This window comes from Poecilia reticulata, chromosome 7, assembly GCF_904066995.2.
Source record: "Poecilia reticulata chromosome 7, P_reticulata-male-v2, whole genome shotgun sequence".
Taxonomy (NCBI): Eukaryota; Metazoa; Chordata; class Actinopteri; order Cyprinodontiformes; family Poeciliidae; genus Poecilia; species Poecilia reticulata.
The window spans coordinates 33,898,950-33,916,771 of NC_088836.1; the positions used below are offsets into that span (position 1 = coordinate 33,898,950).

Consider the following 17,822-nt stretch of genomic DNA (forward strand, 5'->3'; position numbering starts at 1 on the left):
TCATACACATCTCCCACACGTCGCCTCGGCTGCGTGGAGGTTTTTAAAGAGACGGCGTCTGTTTTGGGGCTCGGTTTGCGCTGCGTTCAGTGATTTCAGCGTTGTGCCTCCAGGGAGCTGAGCCACGCCGTGCCGGACACGTCCATTCACGGCAGCCTGTCGTCGGTTCACTGCTCCCTGGACAGGAAGCACTACCAGCTGATCCGGGGCATCCTGGAGAACAACCTGGGGGAACCGGTGGAGGAGTTCCTGCGGCCGTACAACCTGCAGCACCCCAGCAGCTACGTGAGGAGCCCTGCACACATCTCTGCTTTCCTTTACACATGCAGTCTGTTTCATTTCTGTATGAATTTTATTCTGTATTCAGCATTCTTTCACTTTTTTCTCATTTTTTAAAATCAATTTTCCACACTCCCTCCTGGATTTCTCAGTTTAATTATTTAGTGTTTCCTTTTTGTTTTGCAATCAGATTTTCTAATTTTGTTCTGCTAATTTATAAATATTTGCAAGGAATTTTGCAATGTTTTCCTCATTAAAAGTAAGTAAGTAAAACTTTTTTGTATTGCACATTTCACGATAAAAACCACAAACAAACAAAAAAGGACATTACAAAACTACATAAGGAACAAAGTTCACCTTAACTACACACATCAAATGTCTCAGGAAGTGGAGTATAGCTCATTGATAGCGATTGATCGATTTAGTTTTCTATACTCTCTGCATAAAGTACAAAATATCAGCATTTTTTGGAGGTGTTTGAATTGTCATCCATCAAAATGACGGATGATCTTCAGATTTTTTCATTATCGTTTTAAAAGTCTGGTCATATTCCTGAGTAGGAGTAAGAAACACTGCCACCTACAGGTGAGAGTTGGCAGCATCACTTAAACCTACTGATTCTGAGCATTTATGTGGAACATTTTCAACAAACTCACAATTATGTATTAATTCTGCTGATTTTTTGCGTTAATTTCTGTAACGACTGAATTATATAATTTATCTAAAAAACAAAAGGTTTTCAATGAACTTCTCTTTTAGTGGCTCGTTCCTCTCATTTAATAAAACATGGACCGTCTCTGATATTGCTGTGTTCAGACGGTGCTGAGTGGAGCCGTCTTCACCAACCTGTCCTTCCTGGTGGACATGACGGACGTCAGCCTGGAGCTGCTGGACAGCCCCACCTCTGCTGACAGCAGGAACTCTTTGGCCAGGTGAACTTCCTCCTCACAGAACCTGAAGGAACCGCTCAGGTCCACATGTGTCTCCAGGTTCTCACTCAGGCGCATGTTCCCGTCAAAATTATGGCTTTCTCAGGATTTAAGGTTGAATTTTAGAAGAATTAAAATAAGTAGAACAACAACGGCTTCCTGAAAATCCTTTCAGTGCCGACCCGTTTCAGTTTGACCCACCATCTGAAGTTAAAGTCCTAAAACGGGCTAATATTTTGTATAGTGCATGTATATTGGGATTAACCGTGTAAATGTAATCTGCTGCTGCGAATAGATGGAGTGAAAGATAATTATTACACTCGGCTTTCTATAAATTAATTCAGGGCATGTGTGTTTTCTTAGCAGCAGAACTTTAATTTTGATTAATTAGTGACGTCAGTTTTAATATGTTAAAAATTTTAACATATTAAATCCTTTTTGTTTTTTAAACGTGTAAACGTATTTTTACGTTATACAATACAAAGGTACGCCGGAACCTTTGTATTGTGTTTCCGGTACGACCATAAATCTGATGCACAAGCGATTGTCAGACCAGTTCAACCATCTATGCATCACAAACCAACATCCTGAAGAATTTCTGGTATAAAACACTTTATTACAGCCGGAAAATGTCCAAATTAGGATTGTAGACCATATTCAGTATTGATAAAAAATAAAGAAATTCCCAAAAATGTACCTAAAAACTTGAACACAAACACCTGCATGAGCCCTTTTAAAGGCTTAAACACATGAAACATGTTGTTTTTAATGGTTTTGGCATGTTTGTCTTGCATAGGTTTGACTTTGTGAAATCCAAAGTCCTGTTTGAGAGTTTATCCGACGGCTCCAAGTCAGTGAACCTGGTGTCTCACTCTCTGCTGGCGAACGACACCAGATACACTGAAACCACGAAAAGCAGCGAAGACAGCAGGTGCAACGTGTTCGACTGCATCCTGCAGCCTTCGAAAACAGGAACCAACCGGGCGTCTCTGCAGCTGGAGCTGCACTACAGGTGACTCACAGCAAATTTATGAGCGCATTTATCCACTGAAGGTGTGCTGTTCGCACAGGTGGGTGGCGTATCCAAGAATTATACTCTGGGAAGAGTAGCTCTCCTTCAACATGTTTTTACTCAAGTGCATGTAAAATGAGTAAGACAGTATTTGGTAAAAAATCTACTCAAGTACTGAGTAACTGATCAAATTATCAATCATTTAATATTTAAAAATTACAAAGTCAGACGGACCAAAATGTAAAGTTAGGTGGAATTTCTTTTTTTTTTTTTAAGGACCAAAGTGACCATAATTCATATAGTTAACAAAAAAATAACAAAATCAGACAAAATAAATGTTTTCAAAATAAATTTTTTTCAATAAAAAAAAAAGTATAAAACTAACAGAAACTGCAAGTGTGTCTGTGTCTGGTGAACTTTTGGTTAAAAAGTGTTTGTTTTTCCATTCAGGGGGTAGAAAATCCAGAAATTTTACTCAAGTAAGAGTAAAAAGTACAGCTTAGTAAAAATACTCCTAAAAGTAATAATAATATAAAAAAAAAGTTCTATTCACTCAATTGCATTTGCGTGAGTAACTGGCTACTGCCCGGCTCTGGTTCTGCGTAGATCCACGCGGGACTCGTCCAGCTTCACGGTCGTCCTCAACAACCTGCGGGTTTTCCTGATCTTCGACTGGCTGCAGCTGGTGCATCACTTCCTGCAGCTGCAGCCTGAAAACGCCCCGGACGACACGGAGAGCCAGCAACCCTGCACCGCCGCATCCGTCGGCGCCGCCGCATCCGTCAGCGCCGCCGCATCCGTCATGCCAAAGACGGTGAAGAGCGGCGTGGTGACGAAGAGGTCCACGGTGATGGTCAGTCAGGACCGCTGCCTGGAGGTGAAGATCAACGTCACAGGTGAGTAAAGACACCTCACTGACCCTCAGTGGTTCCGTTCAGCAATTCATCATTCATATGTCTTTTAAAACGTTTCTTTGCTGTCCAGGCACAGAGTTTGTAGTGGTGGAGGACGTTTCCTGCCTCGACACCAACGCCATCATCCTGAAGGGAACCACGGTCCTCACGTACAAGCCCCGCCTGCTGGACCGACCGTTCTCTGGCAGCCTGGCAGGAATAGAGGTGCTGCCTCTCCTCCATTGCTCTGGGTTGATACCGTTTGCTCTGGGTTGATACCGTTTGCTCTGGGTTGATACCGGTTGCTATGGGTTACTACGGGTTGCTATGGGTTACTGTGGATTGCTATGGGTTACTACGGGTTGCTATGGGTTACTGTGGGTTGCTATGGGTTGATACCGGTTGCTATGGGTTACTACCAGTTGCTATGGGTCACTAAGGGTTGCCATGGGTTGATACGGGTTGTTATGGGTTGATACGGGTTGCTATGGGTTGATACGGGTTGCTATGGGTTGATACGGGTTGCTATGGGTTGATACGGGTTGCTATGGGTTGATACCGGTTGCTATGGGTTGATACCGGTTGCTATGGGTTACTACCGGTTGCTATGGGTCACTAAGGGTTGCCATGGGTCGATACGGGTTGTTATGGGTCACTACGGGTTGCTATGGGTCACTACGGGTTGCTATGGGTTACTACGGGTTGCTATGGGTTGATACCGGTTGCTATGGGTTGATACCGGTTGCTATGGGTTGATACCAGTTGCTATGGGTTGATACCGGTTGCTATGGGTTACTACGGGTTGCTATGGGTTACTACGGGTTGCTATGGGTTGATACCGGTTGCTATGGGTTGATACGGGTTGCTATGGGTTGATACCGGTTGCTATGGGTTACTACGGGTTGCTATGGGTTACTACGGGTTGCTATGGGTTGATACGGGTTGCTATGGGTCGATACGGGTTGCTATGGGTTGATACCGGTTGCTATGGGTTACTACGGGTTGCTATGGGTTGATACGGGTTGCTATGGGTTACTCTGGGCTCCTGTAGAACGATGTCTCAGCTGCGGCGTTTCCCCTGCAGGTGTTCTCGTGCCGGCTGGGCAGCGAGCAGGAGACGGCGCTGTCCATCATCGACCCGGTCAACGTGCAGCTGGAGCTGTGCGGCAGCCCCACCTACCCCAGCAGCTCGGGGCTCCTGGACGCTTTCAACGTGGAGGACATCCCGCCGCTGCTGGAGGTCGGGCCGCCGCTGCTTCCTGTTTGGTCGCACTTCGTTTTAACGCTGCAGGCGGATTCTAAGATGTTCGACTGACCTTTGACCTGATTAACCTGCAGATCCAGTTTCCTGCTCTGGACATCCGTCTCTCCTACAACGACATCCAGCTCTTCCTGTCCATCGCCAAGTCCATCTCTGCCGCCCAGGCTCCGCCTTCTCAGGCTGATCCAGCCCATGGAGCGCCGCCATTTAAAGATGGCGCCCAGGAGAAGACGCAAAGCCTCATCGGTATGAGAGACCGGTTTCCTCTGAACCCAAACCAAAATGTTTTAGAGCTTATTTCCACTTTATAATTAATCATATATCATTGTTTTTATGTCATGTGCCGGTAGAGCTGGACAATCAAAATAAAATATCCAAGTTTTTATTCTAAATTAAATTTAAAAAGAATTCTACCTTTCTCTTCTGAAAAATACTTTATTTGATAGTTTTACTAAATTACTCATCTCTCTTGCGTTCAACACATTTCCCTTAGCAGCTCTTTTTTCAGTTTTCAAGAGTTGACCATAAAGATCAAGCTGGTCTGTATTTTCTTTGTGAATGTGATGTGATGATGTCATGTGATTATATATGTGTTGTTAATTATGCCATAATTGGTCTTCCATAGTTTTCCATTGCTTTCTTTGAGAAGAAAAAATGATCAGGCCTCTAAATTTTTTTGACTAAATATGATTAAATGCACAATAAATGCAGTAAATATTCTGTGTTTTCTGTATTTTTGTGCATCTAAGCATTTTTGAACATTTCTTTATGTGTCTATTTTTTCTTATTCATGACAGGATCTGTCCTCCATATATTTTACCCTCACTCTGTTAAAAGACAGTTATTAGTGACAGAACCAGCAGCTTTCAGCGGAGTTGACTCTCAGGCACAGAAAACCCCATAAGCGGCGATGTGCTGAGAAACTGTTATTCTTGTTGAGAAGTATAAAAAATAGCTCAGATAAATGTTTTGGTTTGTGTATTTAATACATTTTTCTGTTTGTAGAAACCAAACTGAGCCACTTACAAAACCTTGGCTTCAGAAGAGAGGACTGCAAAACAGCCCTGAGCAGCTGCAAAGGTGAGTTTGAGTTTTTTTGTGTTTAGTTAGAGAAGAGATGCGCTGCAGCGACAGACTGGCGACCTGTCCAGGTGACCTGTCCAGGTGACCTGTCCGGGTGACCCCGCCTCTCGCCCGGAACGTCAGCTGGACAGGACCAGCACCTCCTGACCCCACTAGCGACAAGGGTGTGCAGGCAGGTTGGGCGTATGGAGGAGGAAACAGTTTAAACATGCTGATTCATATAACCAGTATGCAGGGTTAGAAACATGCAGGAAGAAATGGCTGTGGTGGCGCAGTGGTGAAGGATGCTGCCGTCGCAGGTTCGACTCCCGGCCCGGTGACCTTAGCCACATGTCTTCCCCTTTTCTCATTACCTCTCTCCTGTGAATTCACTATGAAGTAAAGGCCACTAGAGCCAATAAAACCTTTTTAACCTCTGCCTTTTTAAAATATGGCAGAGGATTCGGGCCACAGAAAAAAGTATCGATTCTGACTTTTTTCTCAGAAATCTGTCTTTAATACTTCAAATTATTATTTTTTTCCCGCTCAGGCCAGCTGAACCAGGCGGCCACCTGGCTGTGGGAGAACTCGGAGAACGTGGCGGGGCTTCCCCGAGGCCGGGCCGACTCCGGCCCCAGCAGCCACGCCTGGCCTCTGTCCGGCGTGGAGGTGAAGGCCGAGAGCGTCTGCATCTGTCTCATCGACGACTGCCTGGACTGTGACATCCCGCTGGCCGAGCTCACCTTCTCCAGTGAGCCTCACTCTCTCATCGTTTAATCATGACCTCTGACCTCAGCTGAGCCAAATGAGGCCTGCAGAGCTTCAGATGTTCTTCCGGGTTCTTTTGTGACCCAGGTTCATGATTTAAAAAGGAGAAAATCACTTTTTCATGTAGCGACAAGTTGGTTTGGATAGTTTCTGATTATAAATCATCGTTTGAAAATGTTAATATTTACTGAAGTTATCTTCAGTAAATAGTTTGATCAGAGACATTTTAGTGTGACAGAAACAGAATAAATCTAAGTGTGAAATAGATCCCACAGTGAGATTTGACTGTAAAACCAGAGAAACACAACATAACCTTCTTTTAATGGGTTGAATATCACGGCAGATTAGTTTTTGATGAATATTCAATTAGCCTGAAGGATGAAACGCTTTCATCCTTCAGGCTTTGTAGGCTTTTTGTAACTTTTTGTAGCTTTTTGTAACCTACAATTTGTTTGTAACCTACAAATTGTTGTAGGTTACAATTTGAAATCTGTAACCTACAACTAAACTAAACTAGAAGTTGCTCATGCAGTGAGAACATGTTGCCTTAAGTCAGTGGGACTTAAAGCAACAAACTGATGGTGAAAATGCCGCCTGCTGTGTTTTTATTGCAGGACTAAATGTGCTGCAGCGCATTGGCTCCACCCAGGAAGGAAACGCCAGCTTCACGCTGTCCGGAGATTACTACAACCGAGAGCTGTCAGGTAAATGAGCTGCGCAAAGGAAAGATGCACCAGGCTCCAGCACTGTCCAGGTCAGGTATTCAAGTGAAAATGAAAATAAATAAGTTTCCTAAAGCTTTAGAAGCTAGTGTTCTTACATTGAAAAATATAATTAAAAACTTTATAAACACGTTACCAGGATTGAATATTTTCTGGATCCTCAAGTTGAGATTTTTTATTTATTTATTTACATTTTTTTTTTTACTTTAAAAAATGTTCTGTAACTAAACATCGTGGTATTCTTTATGTCATCTGTGTTATACAGCGGCAAGCTGTCGATCCATCATTTTCCATCCATTTCTATTCATCAGCTAAATTCAAAATAACTGCCCCAACTTGGCACAAATATCTCTACGCTCTCTTGAGGCGTTTTTTTATCTTTTCTGAAAGAGTTAATACGCTAAAGAAGGAGATGGAAACACTTTGGCCGAATAAGTTCTGACGCAGCAAACGTTCCCGTCTTGGAAAAATGTCAAAGTGCAAACCTCCAGAGGGCAGAACGCTCTCCATCTTTGAAATCTCTACTTCCTGTTTATTACGGCCATACGGAGCGTCAACGTCTGACAAAATTACACTGGTTGATTCGCTTCAAACCAGTAGATGGAAACTACTGGTTTGCAGAGTTTCCATCTACTTCAAACCAGTAGATGGAAACTACTGGTTTGCAGAGTTTCCATCTACTTCAAACCAGTAGTGTTCGTTTTTTTTTTCTTTAGCAGCACTTTGAAAGTTCGCTAAAAAGTTGGATGGAAACATGACTAATTATGCGATCAGTTCATGTTTTTGTTTTTCATTTCGGGTGCTTTGCTAGGTTCGGAAAAAAATTGTCAGCTCCAAATTTGCCGTGTGGAATTGAGAATTGACAATTCAGCAGTGGAGGAACACTTGGCATTGATTCACCTCTAAGCCGATGTGTTTAATTTCCGACGAGGCCGCAGCTTAGATCGCCTCCTCAAGCAGAAGCGGGATTGTTGCCACGGCTGCGATCCAACCGTGAAAAGCAACGGAGGAACTTCCTGAGTGCTGTGGAACCGTCCAGAACGAGTCCAGACAGCACCGACCTTTCTCCGGGTGCTTGGACCAGAGCTGGGGTCCAGATGGAGGTTCAGCGTTTCTGCTTGTGTTCCAGGCTGGGAGCCGTTCATCGAGCCCTGGCCCTGCGTCCTGTCATGGCAGCATCAGGCTGCGGGCCGACTCCACCCTCCACGCCTGAAGGTCGGCGTTCGAGCAAAGCAGAGGCTGGACGTCAACATCACCTCGGTTCTGCTGGGTGAGTCTGAACAGAGACATTACTAACAATCATTTTAGCTATCGGTTAATCGATCATTCTGACAATTAATCAATTATTCTGGTGATTAATCGTATAAAGAAAGTGATATGATTTTCTTGTTTAAGCCTTTTTATGCAATTTTAGAAATAAATAATTAAAATATTCAAATAATCAAATATTACATTTCATTTTTTAATAAGAGCATTTTGCTGCCTTCCTGTAGTGACCCATTGATCACTAGACCCATTGATCACTTGACCCATTGATCATTTGACCCATTGATCACTAGACCCATTGATCACTTGACCCATTGATCATTTGACCCATTGATCACTTGACCCATTGATCATTTGCAGCTCCTAGCATCAACATGTGGCCTTTCTGCTGGGCTGAACTTCAGTACAGTGTAGGGCTGATCTGGTGATTATTTATTGGATTAACTGATTGATAATTGGTAGAAAAAGCTGCTCAATAGGACATTTTTCACAGAATTCAAACCAGGTGAAGCTGAACTATGAAACTGTCCTTGGAGGAGTTTTGGGTATTACATACTTACAGATGAATGTGGGTTTTTTTATCTTAAATGCAAAATGTATACATATATATTGTACAGTTTTGGCTAAATTGCTGCTCTGTGTGCTTTTCTTTCAACAGATTGCCTTTTTTTGAGTCTGTGTTGACAATTATTGAAATGATCGAGTCAACACAGTTAATCTGATTAATGGTTTCAGCCCTAAACTCCTCTTCCTCTACCCGTCCAGATCAGTACAAAACCACCAAGACTTCCTGGATGGCTGACTACTGTCAGGCAGAAGAGCAGGCTCCTCCATCGCCGCCCCCCCACTGGTTGGGGTCCTCGGTCGACCCACCCGGCTTTGGACAGAGTAAGCTCCCGTCAAAAGCAAAACTACAGTTTCAGCAGAACGCACTTCCTCACTGGAACCGCTGAACAAAAACAAGCTTGGAACGAGAAACGTTTTCTGCAGTTTTATTGCAGTATTTTCAGGATGATTAGTGGCTCCAGATGATGTGGCAGAAAAACAATAAAAGTTTAAGTTTGAGTGTCAAACTTGTTGATGTAGCTGAATAAAGTGCAGCAGAGGAAGAAGGACAGGGCTAACAGAGCGCTAAGCCTTTTGTCTGTTTCCTCTTTGTCTCTCCGTTTCATCTGTCTCTCTGTTGTTTCCTCTGTTTCCTGTTTGTCTCTCTGCTGTTTCCTCTGTTTCCTGTTTGTCTCTGTTTCCTCTTTGTCTCTGTTTCCTCTTTGTCTCTGCTGTTTCCTCTGTTTCCTCTTTGTCTCTGCTGTTTCCTCTTTGTCTCTCTCTGTTTCCTCTTTGTCTCTGTTTCCTCTTTGTCTCTGCTGTTTCCTCTTTGTCTCTGTTTCCTCTTTGTCTCTGCTGTTTCCTCTGTTTCCTCTTTGTCTCTCTCTGTTTCCTCTGTTTCCTTTTTGTCTCTCTCTGTTTCCTCTTTGTCTCTGCTGTTTCCTCTGTTTCCTCTTTGTCTCTGCTGTTTCCTTTGTTTCCTCTTTGTCTCTGTTTCCTCTCTGTCTCTGTTTCCTCTTTGTCTCTGCTGTTTCCTCTGTTTCCTGTTTGTCTCTCTCTGTTTCCTGTTTGTCTCTGTTTCCCTTGTGTCTCTCTGTTTCCTCTTTGTCTCTGTTTCCTCTGTCTCTTTGTCTCCGTTTCCTCTGTGTCTCTCTGTTTCCTGTTTGTCTCTCTGTTTCTTCTCTGTCTCTGTTTCCTTTGTCTCTCTATGTTTCCTCTTTGTCTCTCTGTTTCCTCTGTCTCTCTGCTGTTTCCTTTGTTTCCTCTCTGTTTCCTGTTTGTCTCTGTTTCCTCTGTCCCTCTCTGTCTGTCTGTGTCCCTGTCTCTCTATGTCTCTCTCTGTGTCTCTGTTTGCTGTAACCGTGTCTCTCTCTGCGCTCAGGTGCGCCTCTGACTCACCTTAGAGCTAGGAGCACAGCCAGCCTGACGAGCCTCGAGCAGCAGACTCCCTCCAGAGGTACCAGTCAGATTCAGCCCTCTCACCTTCAGCAATCATTAAACCACCTGAAGGATTCAGCACATAGGAAACTTTTCGTCTGCATGAGGAAAAATTAGGACTGCGTCAGATAAATAATACTTTGTCTGCACAAAATCTTACAAAGTATTTTGTTGAGGTTTTGGTGCACATATCTTAGAACACTTGAAATAAGGCAAAACTAACGAACAAGTAACTTTTCAGCAAGAAATAGGAGCTGGTTTTAAATCAATAATTCCTTAATATTGATCTAAAAATACTAGCAGATTATTTCACTTATATCTGATAGGTTTTTTCTCAATATGAGGAATTATTGAGTCTTAAATGTTGCTAAAAAGTAATTTTTAAGTTAGTTTGTCTCGTATCAGGTGTATTAAGATGTTTGCACTATAAACTGGACCAAAGCTTCTAGGTAAGATTGTGTGTTTTGTGGATGTAGTAGCTGCATTTCCAATGCAAAACTTTGCTGTGTTTTCATTAAATGTGATTAAAATCACACGTGAATAAGTTTGTTCATGCAATAATGAATTAAAACACATGCCTGGTCCTACTGGTGCGTACTGGTACTGGTTTGCTCCAGTAGCAGCATCCGCTTGTTGATCATGTGACTCATGTGATTTTAAAAAAGTGTTTCCATTGCAGTTTGTCCGAAGAAACCAATTTAGAAAAACAAAAAAAAGAAACACAACTCCCAAAGCGTAAAAACTTATTATTATTATTATTATTCTACATTGGTGTGTTCCCAAATGTATTTTCTAAATGTCCATTTGTGCCAATTTATGTCCGTTTGGTCAGCACAGCCTTAGCTGTAGTTATGAGCTGCAGAGATAAATATTCAGCGTTTTTAAGATTTTGCAGAACATTCTGACCGTTTCTGCCTCCTTTGCAGCCATGTTTTCCTCCACCAACGCTGCCGGTTCCCCTCTATCCTGTGCTCTTCATCTACGTTCTTCATGTTCTCTCTGAAGCGTTTTTCACGGTCCAGTAGCATGTAAATGATTAATGCCTCTGCTGTAGGGCTGAAGCAATTAATCCAATTAATTAATATGTTATTGAAACCAACTCATTTAGTAATCAATCAATCATCAACTGGAGTAGACGGATCCTAAAAAAGACCATATGCTGAAAGGACAACACAGTCAAATCAGTAATTAAGCCAAACTGTCCAAAATATAAACATTTTGCATTTCAGATGAAAAACCTTCCTTGTCTGTAAATAAGTTACATAGTTTTAACTTCACCTGGTTCCAAATCTGTAAAGAAAAGCTCATATGAAGCAGCTGTTGCTATCTAATTATTAATATAAAAATAATAATCTGGAGATGAGCTCTACGCTGTAAAGATGCAAAGACCAACAGAAATATGTGAGCTTTTCACATGATCAAGCTAAAGGAACGCTGTTATTCGATTTTAGGGAATAAAATGTCTACCTTTTATTTACTTTTTTAAATGTAATGTTGAATAAAATAAGCCTGAGTGGTTGAAAAATCTGCAGAAAGGGCAAATTTTTGTATCTGAATAATCGATTAATCAGTTACTAAAATAATCGTTAGTTGCAGCTTTTTTCTGTTGGCACACTCAGATATTTTGTTGTTATAACGGTTAAAGTTGGTTGTTTATTTTACTTTGACACCTTACACTTCATATAATTATATTTTGTCATAAGTCTGTAAATGTTTGACATAAATGGCAGAAAAGGTTGCTCTCTCTGAGGTTCGTTTGTTTTCTCCAAAGATGTGAAGATATCAAAGAGGAGGCAGCCGTTTGTCCCATTCGCACTCCGAAACCACACAGGCTGCACCATGTGGTTCGCCACGTCGACCACAACCCCCACAAGGTACGTCCAATCACAGCGCAGCACCAATCACATCACAGCACCAATCACAGCACAGCACCAATCACAGCGCAGCACCAGTCACAGCAGAGGACCAATCACAGTGCAGCACCAGTCACAGCAGAGGACCAATCACAGTGCAGCACCAGTCACAGTATAGGACCAATCACAGTGCAGCACCTGCTGTGAGGACCAATCACAGAGCAGCACCAATCACAGTGCAGCACCAATCACAGCAAAGGACCAATCACAGTGCAGCACCAGTCACAGCAGAGCACCAATCACAGTGCAGCACCAATCACAGCAAAGGACCAATCACAGTGCAGCACCAGTCACAGCAGAGGACCAATCACAGTGCAGCACCAATCACAGCAGAGGACCAATCACAGCGCAGCACCAGTCACAGTATAGGACCAATCACAGCGCAGCACCAATCACAGCGCAGCACCAATTACCTATCCATCTGTCCATCCATTCATCCGCTCACCCCTCCTTCCAGTAATGAGTGCACACTTCCCCCCGTCTCCACAGGGTGGCGCTGTCCCACAGCAGCAGTGCTGACTCCATCTCCGACCTCCAGAGTTCACGAACTGACGACACTCACAACCTCAGTCAGTGGAGGGAGGTTCTGCCTGGCGAGGAGATTCCCTTTGAGTTCGAGGCCCGCGAGAAGCTACGTCACCGGTACGTCCATCCGTCCATCTGTTCATCCGTCTGTCTGTCCATCTGTCTCTGACTCAGAGCAGCAGTTCAGTCTGAGCTGACGTCATTTAATGGCACCAGCTTTAGTTCTCCTTTGTCCATAAACACTACCTGGTTCTTCTCTCTGACCTCTCTGCCTTTCTCTGCTCCTCCTCTTCCTCTTCCTCCCCCTCCTCTTCTCCTCCTCCTCCTCCTTCTCTGTTCCTCCTCCTCCTCCTCCTCCTCCTCTCCTGCAGACACACTCATGAGCTGAAGCTCCACCAGCTGCTGGTCAGAGTCTGTGGCTGGGAGCAAGTTGAGCCGGTGTCGGTGGAAAAAGTGGGGGTTTTCTTCAGATACGCTGCCCCGGACAGAAACAACTCCTCAGGCATTGTGAGAACAAAACCAAACTAGCAGAATGTATGAGATGATTACGGACCTGCCATGTTGTTTTCCTCCCTCTCTGCCTCGCAGGTCGGCAGCCTGATCAGCAGGACCAACATCATCCATCCTCACGTTTATGTACGTTCGTTAACCAAAAACATCCTGAAAAAGTAAAATAATTCTGCAGCATATCCACATGTTAAGGTTGTCACAGTCAAGCTAGCATAACTGACCTACTTCCTACTTTCTTGACATTTTTTTAAGTGAAAACTTTTCACTGCGCTGTGAGATGCGATACCTTCAGACTTTATCCATGTTTCAGACTTTTTGTGTGATTTTCCTGACATATCGGTGTTTTCTACTGTGATCGTTTTCCCCTCAGTTCTCAGAGCTGCCCCCTGTCAGGGTGGTGTTCGCCATCACCATGGAGGGCAGCGCCCGGAAGGTCATCACCGTGCGCTCGGCCCTGATGGTGAAGAACCGCATGGATGTTCAGATGGAGATCCGGCTGGATAGTCCCTCTGCGCCCGACAGTGAGGCTCCTTCCTTACATCCTGCTGGGAGAATCGGATGCAGAACGGTTTTGAAATCTGCATTTATCTTCTGTTGTTTTGGACAGAGCCGGTGGTGCTGCCTCCCATCATGCCTGGCCAGGCGTTAGCCGTCCCCCTCCACCTGACCTCCTGGCGGCTGCAGGCCCGGCCTCAAGGCATGGGTCTGTTCTTCTGCAAGGTTCCGGTCCACTGGACCAGCGTGGAGCAACCCGGAGAGGTCAAAAGCAGCAAGAGGGACTGCCAGTCAACTGATTTTGATGAGTCGCCTGAACGTAACTTCAAGTAAATGCTGGGTTTTTCACGCAGCCTTAAAAAGTAAAATCAAGCATCTAAAATTAAGTCCTTCAAATGTCTTAAAGGGGCAGCTTTATGTAAAATCAACTTCTACGAGCTTTACATTATTTTATACCTGGAGTGTTGCTTTGATGCTTTCATACAAATCCTTTAATTTCCATGGCAACCATTCAGCTGGGAGCTGCACAGCGGCCATGTTGGTAGCACTGTAGCGTCTGCCGCTCTCCTCCTGGGCGCCGCCCAGGAGGAGAGCATATTTATCCAATCCAATCCAATCCAACTTTATTTATAAAGCACTTTAAAACAACCACAGCTGATGCAAAGTGCTGTACAGTAAAACACAACATAACAATAAAAATAAATAAATAAAAAAAACTCTTTAGTTTAAAAACAAAAACATACAATTTAAAACTAGCTCCCACTGGTGTTGAAAGCCAAGTAAAATAAATGGGTTTTAAGACAAGCTTTAAAAGTGGACAGTGAAGGGGCCTCTCTGACCTGCAAAGGCAAGGCGTTCCATAACTTTAGGAGAATTATAACCTGCAAAATGACCGATAGGCTTCAAATTTTCCCAGCGTTTAAAGAAAAAAACAAGAAACAGTCAGATATGGAAAATATTCCATTAATATGGAAATATGCAAATATTCCTCTGCATTTGATATATGTAACATTTTTATAGCAATTGAAGGTAACATGGTTCCTGGATTGTGCTGTAAAATGTTGCCTCTTTAAATGAACTGAAACATGTTCATTTTAAAGTTCGTCTTAAAACCCATTTATTTTACTTGGCTTTTAACTCCTGCGGGATCTAGTTTTAGAGTGTATGTTTTTGTTTTTAAACTGTAAGAGTTTTTATTTTTTTTTTTATTATGCTGTGTTTTAATGTACAGCACTTTGTATCAGCTGTGGTTGTTTTAAAGTGCTTTATAAATAAAGTTGGTATGGTATGGTATGGTATGGTATGTAAGTTAATCTCATGTGTTAAATTTTGTTACGGTGGGATTTAATCTTGTATATTCTGTGTAGATTGTCTTTCTCTCAGACTTTTCTGTAAGGCAAAGGTTTGCGCTGCATGCAGATGTCTTCATTCTGTCCAGTGACTTGGAATGGTTGAGGCTACTGCTAACTAGCTGCTAAAACACCCTCGCTAGTTAGCTAGCGAGTGCATAAACTATGTTATGTGTGCTCTGTGAAAAAAACTTGGTTCTACTACTAAATGAAATGCATGATTTTCTTTTCTACATTTCTGTAGTGAAATAGTTCTTAAATTTAGTTCATACTGGTCTTTAAAGGCCTTAAATTTGAGTTGGTGAAACCTGCAGAGACCCTGAAATGCATCGTTTTCTTCTAGCCACCCCCAGAGCCATTCCTGGTGTTTATTAACTTTAATAAAATATTCTGCTTTCTGCAGATTCTGTGTGGTCATCAAGAAGGAGAACTTTCCAGAGCAGAAGCCGGCGAAGCCGCAGGTTTCCGGCGGCGCTCAGCAGATCTACCGGCAGCCGGGTCACACCATCTACCTGCTGCCCACCGTGGTGCTGACCAACCTGCTGCCCTGTGACCTCAACTTCTACATCAAAGGAACCAACATCAGAGGCTCTCTGAAGCCCAGAGAGGAGGCGGTGCTTCACTCTGCTGACACGTCCCAGAACATCGAGCTGGGTGGGGAAGCTCGCTCTCTGACTGGTCCTTAGCCCCCCCTCCCCACCGACCGCCCCTGTTCTCATGCTGGGCCCCATGTGTTTCCAGGAGTCCATCTGGAGAACTTCCCCGAGTGCAAAGAGCTGGTGATTCCTCCGGGCACTCAGAACTACATGGTGGGCATGAGGCTGTACGACACCAACAAGCAGCAGCTGAGTCTCACCATCCGCATCGTCCTGAGAGCAAAAGGAGCGCTGAAGATCCTGGTCTCTGCTCCCTACTGGCTCATCAACAAGACCGGTAACCCTCATCTTCAGGCTGCTGCTGCTGCATTCACCTAAATAATGCCGAACATTACTGTAAATAGCTTTCAAAGCATAAAAATGTTGCATTTCCCAGTATCTTCCAGATGGCCGCCGTTCTTTAAACCATTTACTTTCATAAAACGTTACCCATTTTCATGACTTTGATGAACTTCATCTTATGTTTTCAGCATCAACTGGAAAGAGCCAAAGATTTGAGACGGAGAGAGGATCCTCTTAATTGTTAGCGTTAGCTTCGGATCATGTTTTGGCAATAATTACTGCAGATTGTAGCAAAAACATACATCACAACTTTGGCGGCCATTTTGAAAATGTCCATCAGAAGGAGGAAACTGTAGATGAAGAAAATATGTATGATTTCTATGGTTCAAAATATGTAGAATTGGCAATTTTAGTGAAAAAATGATTTCCCATGACAACCAAGTTAACCAAAAATAATAAGAAAATGTGATTCTATTTTCTTATTATTATACACACATTCTTAGTACATTCTTACTAAGAATGTGTGATTTTACAGAGTATTCGTCTTTCATAAATATTGGCAAATGCAGTGGAGAAATGACTTTTCCTTGACAACCACGGTGGCCATCTGATCCGCGCCACGTTCGGCTCTTGTTTCGCATGTGAAGGATTTTGCTGAACTAATCATTTCCCTGTGGCACTGAGTCCTCTTTGGTTCCTCAGGTCTGCCGCTGATTTTCCGTCAGGACAACACCAAAACCGACGCGGCGGGCCAGTTCCAGGAGCACGAGTTGGCCCGCAGCCTCAGCCCTCTGCTGTTCTGCTACACAGACAAGGAGCAGCCGTCCATGTAGGCGCGCCGACGCCGCTCTTTGCTCCCAGAGGAGCCGGGTTGTCCTTCACTCCTCCTGCTCATCTTTGCTCCAGGTGCACGATGCGGATTGGGAAAGGGATCCACCCGGACGGCGTTCCCGGCTGGTGCCAGCGCTTCTCCCTGGACGGAGGGAGCGGAGTCCGAGCCCTGAACGTCACGCAGCCGGGGAACAAACCGGGACTCATCTACAACATAGGCAAGCAAGACGCTCTGTCAGATTTCCGATCAGAGACGAATGAGAGCTAAAGACGGACATGTGTGCTGAAAACGGTATTTAAAAAATATGAGTTTATCTCCAACACGATGGTTTGTTTGGGGTTGTTGACTCGTTAAATCACCGATTTCAGGGTTTATGGTCTCCAGCATGAGGCAGCATGACCTGTTCTCGTTCTGTAACGTAATCAGACTGATACATAATCAATGGATTTCCAGTTAAGGATTCAGTTCATGCATGTAGGAGCCAACAGATAATTATTTTAGTAATTGATTCTTCTATTCATTTGTCTGAAGATTAACCGGAAATACTGTCACATTTTGCAGATTTTAGATTTACTCACTTAAATTATTTGGGAAAATATACAAATAATCACTTTTTATAAATAAGTAAATACATCTTTTAATTGCCTAAATGCAACGGTAGCATGTTTTCAGTGAAGACTGGATCGTTTGGTGCATCTGCAGCTGTAAATCTTAACATCAGTTCAGCTTACAGCTGATCTGGTGATTGATTTTTAAATTTACTGATAATTGGACAGAAAAGGTGCCAAGTAGGAGATTTATTTTACAGATTTGGAATCGGGTGAAAACAAAAACTGGAACATATTTACAGACAGACAGACGGAAGGTTTTTCATTTTAATTCCAAAATATGTTTATTTTTGTTCAGTTTTGGCTCAATTACTGTGCTCTTCTTTCAGCAAATGACCTGGTTGGGTTTTTATGCGCCACTTAACTCATTACTAAGTTCGTTGACGATGATGGATTCATCATGAATGATCGTTCCAGCTCTTCATGCATGGAGTTGCTTTTGGGTCTCTGAATCCTGCTGCAACCGATGAGTGAAGT

The 17,822-nt window shown here is 43.4% G+C and overlaps 1 protein-coding gene across 5 annotated transcripts in view; it reads left to right on the top strand.

The window, feature by feature from the left end:
• vps13d (vacuolar protein sorting 13 homolog D) overlaps positions 1-17,822 on the top strand; it is a 51,365-nt gene that overhangs the window by 20,388 nt on the left and 13,155 nt on the right. For 4 of the 5 annotated variants that reach the window (XM_081609413.1, XM_081609409.1, XM_081609411.1 and 1 more), the window contains exons 28-50: positions 114-285; positions 1,096-1,211; positions 2,005-2,220; positions 2,827-3,116; positions 3,205-3,338; positions 4,198-4,353; positions 4,452-4,620; positions 5,380-5,454; positions 5,987-6,187; positions 6,819-6,908; positions 8,056-8,196; positions 8,958-9,080; positions 10,120-10,194; positions 11,947-12,049; positions 12,578-12,730; positions 12,985-13,120; positions 13,202-13,249; positions 13,494-13,644; positions 13,731-13,947; positions 15,371-15,621; positions 15,709-15,900; positions 16,608-16,734; positions 16,812-16,954. In XM_081609413.1, the coding sequence (XP_081465539.1) occupies positions 114-285; positions 1,096-1,211; positions 2,005-2,220; positions 2,827-3,116; positions 3,205-3,338; positions 4,198-4,353; positions 4,452-4,620; positions 5,380-5,454; positions 5,987-6,187; positions 6,819-6,908; positions 8,056-8,196; positions 8,958-9,080; positions 10,120-10,194; positions 11,947-12,049; positions 12,578-12,730; positions 12,985-13,120; positions 13,202-13,249; positions 13,494-13,644; positions 13,731-13,947; positions 15,371-15,621; positions 15,709-15,900; positions 16,608-16,734; positions 16,812-16,954 (3,479 nt within the window). The remainder of the gene's footprint in view (positions 1-113; positions 286-1,095; positions 1,212-2,004; positions 2,221-2,826; positions 3,117-3,204; positions 3,339-4,197; positions 4,354-4,451; positions 4,621-5,379; positions 5,455-5,986; positions 6,188-6,818; positions 6,909-8,055; positions 8,197-8,957; positions 9,081-10,119; positions 10,195-11,946; positions 12,050-12,577; positions 12,731-12,984; positions 13,121-13,201; positions 13,250-13,493; positions 13,645-13,730; positions 13,948-15,370; positions 15,622-15,708; positions 15,901-16,607; positions 16,735-16,811; positions 16,955-17,822) is intronic. The other variant, XM_081609412.1, reaches the window with a different exon arrangement.